At 42.2% G+C, this 9,130-nt stretch overlaps 1 protein-coding gene across 1 annotated transcript; it reads left to right on the plus strand.

Annotated features, from left to right (window-relative positions):
- Positions 1 to 5,290: 5,290 nt before the first annotated feature.
- Positions 5,291 to 7,911, plus strand: LOC139864100 (uncharacterized). Its single transcript, XM_071852682.1, has 5 exons — positions 5,291 to 5,602; positions 6,301 to 6,668; positions 6,915 to 7,041; positions 7,156 to 7,406; positions 7,503 to 7,911. The coding sequence occupies exons 1-5, from the start codon at positions 5,291 to 5,293 to the stop codon at positions 7,909 to 7,911; spliced, it is 1,467 nt and encodes a 488-aa protein (XP_071708783.1).
- The last annotated feature ends 1,219 nt before the right edge of the window (positions 7,912 to 9,130 follow it).

Consider the following 9,130-nt stretch of genomic DNA (forward strand, 5'->3'; position numbering starts at 1 on the left):
TTTCCACATTAGGCTCCCATGCGTATCACGTGCTTGCACACGCTTACTAATTAAAGTCATGCACTAACCCTAGAGTGTGCACAGATAATGATGCTCCCAGATGAGGTGAACACAGACGAGGTGCGCACAGATGAGGGTGTGCCCAAAATGGAGTGCGCCCGGAAAGGAGTGCGCCGTCCGCCCATACAGGGTGCACCCAGGCAATTAGAAGGGGTGCACCAGACGACCAAAGAGGTGCATACAGCTTTGCTTAGTGCACAAGGAACAATCATATCCTTAATTAACTGTGATTCTTTCCTAACCATAATTCCTTTATTTATGGCTATTATTTGGAAAGAATGGAATTAAAGGATATCTAGATTTAGGGTTTCGCTATAAATACTGGCTGTAACCTCATTTACTCATTCATTCACAACATGTGATGATGATTTAACAATCACAATCAACAATCCTCTAAGGAATAAGATCATAACGATTTAATGATTTCCATAATTTATGAGGTACGGCCTGAAGCCCCTCACTTAGGGTTTTACCTACACCTCGTGAAGGGTTTTTCCCTCGCCGACGATTACTCCAGCCTCAGCCATAACCACTCTTTCGTAGATCTTCATCTCAATAAGGGTTATCCACGGTAACCGATGACCGGAGTGTTAACGCCACTGATATCTAAAAAACCCTTCTCTTGCACTCAATCATATTTCTTGCTCCGGCTACAGATTTATTTTCGATCAAATAGCGTCATCCGTGAGACACAAACAACAACACTTATGGTCTAATTGGCAAAACAGATCTCACGTACGTAAGTTTTTATTGATTGTTTTTTATCTCGTGGAATATTTTACATAATTTAGATCTGACAACCAACTCAACATAAATGTTTTTCAACAAATAATAAACCGACATTGGTCGTTATCTTTATATGCCAACCAGACTGGTCATCGATGATTATTAAATCGATAGTACTCAACGTTTTTCGTTAACTTGTCAATCGCAAATTTGTGGATTGAGGTTTTTCAATTCATGCCTACCGCGGACCCAAGGTAATCAATGCTTCAATAACAATCCGTTCTTACTCAGATCTGTAAGTTTCCTTCCATGATATTATGAAAATAAATATTTAAGTTACCTCGTGATACATGCTGCAAACGATAATAAGCTAATAGTAAATTGTGATGTTTATTTATTTAACATATTGAAGAGCATCACATGATGAATTGCTTGTTCCGCTGTAAGTCGAGACAGCTTATTAACTGTAAATTGAGTTGCTTAATATTTATTGTTGTGTAACAATTTTCATGGAATGCTGTACGTTTTACGATCATCCATTCGTGATCATCATTTTGTGATGACGGTGCAGTGGTGTTAGAGTGTACGGATGAAATTTATTTTCAAGCTTTGCGGGACACAACTTCAGCAGATATTATCGCCTTCTGCAGATCACAACGAGCATGTTCTATCGCCTTTGAACAGGCCGCGTTGCCTTCGGGCAGGTTGTATCGCCGAGCAGGCTGTAGCATGTAGGCATGCCGTTTCAGCTCCTAAACGCCTCTGGAAGATCTGTTATGATATACCGAGATCCAAGTTGCTATTGTTGCACTTAAAGGGTATAAGGTTCTTGGCGTTTCGGGGTAAAAAAATTATGAGATATTTTTGTAAGATATCGTGTATATCGATCGTTACGATGGAAGATCGGTAATAACCTTAATTACACGTCAACCTTTCCGTGAATCGCGTTCTAGGATGTTGAAAATTCCCGATTATTTATCGCATATCTACCATATATACTTTACGCGCAAATTAATTGGAATCAAATTAGAACGATCTTCCCGGTTATTTAATATAGTAGCACTATGTGGATTATACACTAACCATATGTGGTTTGTGTGTCAGCATTTTCTTATGTCACGATTACAGCTAATGACTAATATTATACATCAAATTGAGTTGTGCTTGAAATTAATATGATATCTACTGAAACTGATGGTCAGACTATTATAACTAGTAACTAGAGAAGTTGTGATGTGGTCCAGTTGTTGGTGGTCTGTCTCCTTTAGGGGAGGTCAGGAGTTCGACCCCCGTTGGCTACATATTAAAAACACAATTTCATCACTGTCATGAAGTATCCACCTATGGCACCTTTCCCATATCGTTTGGGTTTTACTTGGCCGTGCCCTTGAATCTATTTCAAGGTTTCCTCCCGGGCAGTGACGGGGGCGGGGTTATTATCGCTGCATCGGTATAGTCGAAACGGGAGATGATCGCAACAGGTGGTTTAGTTCCCCTCGGGTGATCCCAATCGCTGTTCAAAAAAAAAAAAAAATTAACTAGTAACTAGATTTGTACTTATAATGACTACCGTATAATTTGATGGCCCGATGAAATCAGCACAACTCGCGGTTAATAAAGCTAAATTTGTGAAGCTTAAAGTTTGTGGTATTTCGCGAAGTTTATTATGTGATGCTATTACGCGAAGTTTATTTGAGAAGTTCAATTTGTGCATAGTCAGGGTATTTAGCGCATGCAATACCTTGGTGTAATACGTATTGAGCAAATTTCAACAGAACTAAATATTTTAGTTATATTGAAATGGGGATAGCATGGTACTAGAGTATAACTAGTAGTTTTCTAGCGATATCACCATCCGCGCAAACCCCACACTATTTGGGATACACATCTGTTGCTGCTTCACAATTATTGCTCAAGTTCATGGCGTGCACTGTAAGCCCATGGCAGCATCGCTTCACATTTTTTGCTTAAGTCCATGGCGTGCACTGTAAGCCCATGGTAGCATCACTTCACAATTATTGCTTAAGTCTATGGCGTGCACTGTAAGCCCATTGCCGCATCGCTTCGTGTTTATTTCTTAAGTCTATGGCGTGCACTGTAAGCACATGGCCGCATTGCTTATCATTTTTTGCTTAAGTCCATGGCGTGCACTGTAAACCCATGGCAGCATCGCTTCACAGTTATTGCTTAAGTCCATGGCGTGCACTGTAAGCCCATGGCCGCATCGTTTCGTGTTTATTTTTTAAGTCCATGGCGTGCACTGTAAACCCATGGTCGCATCGCTTCGCATTTCTTGCTTAAGTCCATGGCGTGCACTGTAAGCCCATGGCCGCACCGCTTCGCCTTTTTTTTTTGCTTTAAGTCCATGGCATATGACTGTAAGCCCATAGACACACATTATTTGTGCGTTGATTCTGTTGCGCGCACATTGCTTTAAGCCCATGTCGTATGACAGTAAGCCCATGGACACACATTTTTTGTGCGTTCATTCTGTTGCGCGCACTTTGCTTTAAGTCCATGGCATATGACTGTAAGCCCATAGACACACATTATTGGTGCACTCATTTTGTTGCGCGCACTTTGCTTGTCCATGGCATATGACTGTAAGCCCATGGACACACATTATTTGTGCGCTCATTCTGTTGCGCGCACTTTTATTTAAGTCCATGGCCTATGACTGTAAGCCCATGGACACACATTATTTGTGCGCTCATTCTATTGCGCGAACTTTGCTTTAAGCCCATGGCATATGACTGTAAGCCCGTGGACACACATTATTTGTGCGATCATTCTGTTTGGCGCAATTTGCTTTAAGTCCATGGCATATGACTGTAAGGCCATGGACACACATTATTTGTGAGCTCATTCGGTTGCGCGCACTTTGCTTTATTAGTCCATTTCATATGACTATAAGCCCATAGACACACATTATTTGTGCGCTCATTCTGTTGCGCGCACTTTGCTTTAAATCCATGACATATGATTGTAAGCCCATGGACACACATTATTTGTGCGCTCATTTTGTTTCGCGCACTTTGCTTTAAGTCCATGGCGTACGACTGTAAGCCCATGGACACGCAATATTTTTCTGCATCTCACTGCGTATGAAATTGTTTAAATCAATGGCGTGTGACTATAAGCCCATTGATGCACCTTGTTCTCGACTCGTGCATAGTCACTAAATTTATGGCATACGACTGTAAGCCCATGATCGCACTTTATGTATACTTCATACGAAGTACTTTATCTAACAGTTGCACCTCACGCGCACCCAAGTCGAATCTCCCGAGACCATGACAGCTTGCGTAAGTTCATGGCTGCACGTTAATGACGCGCATAAAATAAACTAACACATTGCGCACATCTACGACTGCACAAATCGCGCTCTACTATCCCCAAAGACCTAGTATACGCCGTACACTGCGCAACTCGGCTTATGGACTATACGTGTCTAACTCCGCGCCGCCAAAAGATGTGCGAAATAATAACATAAGTTGGATAAGACAAAAGACAGTACGAGGAATATCAGACAGAAACCTAGTATCGTACAGATGGCTGGGCATGGCAAAAACAACACGATCTGGAGGGACCACGTGAGTGCACGATCTATACGACATAATAGTACTACTTTGTACTATCCTGTCCCCTACCCTTTTTTCTTTTGTCACCTATGTGGCAGAAAGAAGGACGGTCATTCTCACCTATAAATACCCACACCGGATCTCACATAAAGGGATAACAAAGATAGAGCAAAAAACACCTACTACACCTATCACTCTATCTGCGCAGTTATAACACAATAAGTGGTTATCAGGTAACGTTCCTTGAATAATAAATCCTAACACCGTCCAATGAGCCATCAACTCCGGTTAACCCGAATGATGGTAGGTTACGTTTAAACACCCTTTCTGAGATCATCATCTCGTATGAGGGTTATTCACGGTACTCTGGACCGGAGAGTTAAACTAAAAAAACCCTTAAATCCCCATATTCGTTGATCTTGCATGAACCAAACCCTTTGGACCATTTTATGCTTGATCAAATGGCGCCATCCGCGGGACAAGAAACTTAAAAGGTTTAAATACATCATTTTCCTTTATTGTTCTTAACACTTTTCGTGGTTTTTTATTTTTCTCAGCTCCTGTTACGCCGTCCATCACTTAACTCACAGAAGTAAGATATACGCAAGTATGACCACCGTATCTTCATGCAGAGATGGAAAACATAAAGCTGACTAGGTAAGTGAGGAAGTTACATGAATCTCGTTTCCTGCTATTCGGTTGCACAACACATCATGCGCACCTATCGTGGTTCGGGGATACTTGCTTAAAATCGGATATAGAATAAGGCGTTTACATATGGACACCGGTAGTAGCGTGGACATAATGTATGAGCAGTGTTTCAGAGAGTTGCCAGATACCATTAAGAAGGGCATCAGACCTTCGACCATGGCTTTCTTTTGGGATTTTCGGGAGAATCGGCATGGTCCATAGGCACCTTGGATATGAAACTTGAAGTGAAGGATGACAATGATAAACATAAGGTGCGCACTGCAGATGTGGAGTTATGTGTAATGCGCACACACTCAAGGTATAACACCATACTAGGCAGAACATCCCTTAAAAAATTTGGAGCGATACCGTCAACGGTTCATAGGCTAGTAAAATTCTCAACAAATCAAGGGATCGCTACTCTCGAGTCGACCCCACGCGAGGCGTTATGTGCTTCAGTCATGATAAAAGAGGAAGTGAAATCGCCCTGTGAACCATCAATCAGATGTTACCTCATGATAAATCCCACCTACCCGGATCAAAAAGTAAAGATAGGGGCCTAGTTGACAAAAGAAACAAAAGCCAAGTTGCGCAACATTCTCATGAGTAACTTAGATGTATTATGCTGGCGTGACGCATTTTTGACGGGCGTGCCACGAGATGTCGTACAACACCGCCTTAACGATAACATTAACATGACGCCTGCTCGATAAAAGAAAAGACCCATGGCATCAGACAGAAGTGAGTGGCTGCGCGGAGAAGTAAATTAGCTAGTTAAAGCCAACATCTTGCGCAAAGTTAATTACCAAACGTGGGTTGCCAACCCGCACCTGGTCCCCAAGGCCGGCGGGTCATGGCATTTGTGTGTTGATTTTAAAGACATTAATAAGGCATGCCTAAAAGACAACTACCCTCTGCCTGAAATTGAATGGAAGGTCGAGTTACTCGTGGGATTCCAGTTTAAATGCTTCTTGGACGCATTTAAAGGGTATCACCAAATCCCTATGGCATCATAGGATGAAGAGAAGACAACATTCCATACCAACCATGGCATATACTGTTACACCAAAATGCCATACAGACTCAAGAATCCTGGGGATACTTATCAGCGCATGATTGATACAAATTTTGCAAAACAGATTGGCCGCAACCTAGAAGCATATGTAGACTATCTCATCATCAAAAGTAACAGCGAAGAGCATCTCTTAGCAGATATCCTTGAAACATTTGACACCTTACGCAGCATCAACATGAAACTCAAACCTTCGAAGTGCAGCTTCGGGGAAGAAGAAGAAGGATCGTTCTTGGGCACCTGATCACCACTAGAGGTATCAAGGCTAACCCTAAAAAGAACGAAGCCATCGAGAACATGCCATCTCCTAAAATCAAAAAAAAAGTTCAGAGCCTCAACGGAAAAATTATCGTGCTGACCAGATTCCTGTCTAAAGCTGCTGAAAGGTCTCTCCCGTTCTTCAGCACACTCAAAAATTGCGAAAAGAATTCCAACTTTAAATGGACAGAAGAGGCTGAAAAAGCATTCCAGGAAATGAAAGCGCTAGCAATTGCACCAGAGGCGGCTAGCTCGGTTCTAATAGCCGAGAGAGAAGGGGTGTAAATGCCCATTTATTTTGTTAGCAAAGCGCTGACCGGGAGTGAACTCAATTATCGTCCAATCGAAAAAGTTGTATACGTGCTCGTAATTACTGTGCGACGACTACAGCGATACTTCCAAGCTTACCCCATCGTGGTGTTGACAGATCAGCCAATTTGACAAATCCTGTATAATCCAGAGATGTCGGGGAGATTAATGAAATGAGGTATCAATTTAGGAGAACATGAAATCAATTATTGCTCCAGGAGCGCGGTCAAAGGGCAGATACTGGCAGATTATCTTGCAGAAACCACATCTGACATACCGATCGTACCTGATCTAGAAGCTGCAACAATAGAGGCACCTGAACTTTCAGAACTCTATACAAATGGGGTAAGCGGCCCGGAGGGAGCTTGCGCTTTACATTCTGGCTTCCGAACGATGGCTGAAAAAATCAAAAGGTTAGGCTTACTACTGGCTCGGCATGTAAAATGACGCATCAGACAGGTATGCCAAGAATGTCAGTTGCACGCTCTGATCAACAAGGCTCCACGCCACCCGATGATTCCCATAACATCACCTTGGCCTTTTTGCAAATGGGCTATTGATATAGTGGGACAATTCCCTGTGGGATCAGGTAGTACGGATTACTTGGTCGTTGCAATAGATTTTTTCACCAAGTGGGTCGAAGCAAAGCCGCTGAAAAAAATCACGAGCAAGAAAATAAGGGACTTTTTATGGGAGAGTATTGTTTGCAGGTTTGGCATCCCAAATGAGATAGTGAGCGATAATGGGACACAATTCTAGGGGGAACCTTTTCTCAGTTGGTGCCGAGGAGTGAACATAAAATAAAGCTTCACATCAGTCGGACACCCTCAAGGAAATGGACAGTGCGAGGTTACTAACAGAGATATATTCCATGAAATCAAGGCAAGGTTAGGAAAGCAGCGAAAAGGATGGGTTGAACAACTTCCTAAGGTCTTCTGGGCACATCGCACGGCACCAAAGAATAGCACAGGAGCGCTGATCAGCCTAGTGTATGGTTCAGAAGTGGTCTTGCCTGCAGAAATAGTCGTGCCCACGGAGCGAACTTTGTCATTTAATCAGGATAGGAATGCTCGGGAACTGTACACTAACCTTGATTTGCTTGAAGAACGCAGGGAAATGGCTGCCGCACGCAAAGCTATCCACAAGCAACAAATTGCAAGGTACTGTGATAAGAGAGTTAGGCTTATCACGTACGCTGTCGTTGATCTCGTTTGAAACGACAACCAAAAAAGCAGAATCGAGGATACTGGGAAGTTGGGACCAAATTTGGAAGGTCCCTTCAGGATTATTAGGATTAGCAAGACTGGAACCTATAAACTGGCAGAGCTCAATGATAAGATGATTAAACGCACTTGGCACGCTACCGTGCTTAAACAATGTTATATGTGATGAAGAAAGTAGAGGAACTGATCATTTCCCTAATTTGTCTTAATTTACATATAGCGATACTGTTATTACATGCAAAGATAGTTTCCTAGCTTATTTTATTATTGAACAATGTCTTTACAGTTGTACTCTCTTTTAATACATCAAGTCATTTTCATCCTAAAATTTCATGTGCCTGTATAAAGCACGAATAGCTATTTGACTTAAACTATCCGCGCAAAGAAGTTATCTGCGCTGGTCCTGCCTACGTAAGGGATGTCTTCTCTAGCTCCCGCGCGGCAGAAGCCTGTTTGGTGACATGCTAGCTTTAATTAACCGGAGGGCGACAGACATTGGTTTGTCCTAGCCTCACCCGAGCCGAACTAGAGATCTGTAAGTCATGACTATAAACGAAAGGGTTGGTCTCCCTTGACCTTAATCCTAAGTGTTAGTGCACTTAGAAGACTCTTGAACACATGCATCGAAGTATTGTATTAATATGTATATTGTGTGCACAACAATATGCATAGAAATCAACACTAATAAGCCTTGAATATAAAATCGGGTGTCTTCACAAACCCACAATACTGCGACTTTACACGTTATACGAGTTCAAATATCGAACTATTAAACAAAATGACTGGCAGAACTTTACGCGCGCTAGACAACGACAATATCATGAAAAATGGTGAAAAGGCTTATAAACATCATAATTTCAAAAGTTACATAGAAAGCACAAAAGTTACATGTACAATTGAAAAATAAGAGTATACGCTAATTATAGCTCAGCGTTTATCATATCATGCGCTGTCATCTTCGGATCGAGTGAATATCTCTTCAGGCGAATAATCTCGATGTTCTCCAAAGATTTTGCCACTTCTTTGGAATTGCATCGGCATTGGGAGTAAGACGAGCCTCAATAGCAGCTGGTGGAGGATCGGGAACCGACACATGCTCCTTGATGAAGTTCCAAAATTGAACGCGCCCCAGATCCTAGACCCGTACCACCAACGAATTATAGGCATAATTGACCGCCTCGCAGTTGAGCGCTTTATTGATAATATGAGGA

The sequence above is a fragment of the Rutidosis leptorrhynchoides genome, chromosome 8 (genome assembly GCF_046630445.1).
Source record: "Rutidosis leptorrhynchoides isolate AG116_Rl617_1_P2 chromosome 8, CSIRO_AGI_Rlap_v1, whole genome shotgun sequence".
NCBI lineage: Eukaryota > Viridiplantae > Streptophyta > Magnoliopsida > Asterales > Asteraceae > Rutidosis > Rutidosis leptorrhynchoides.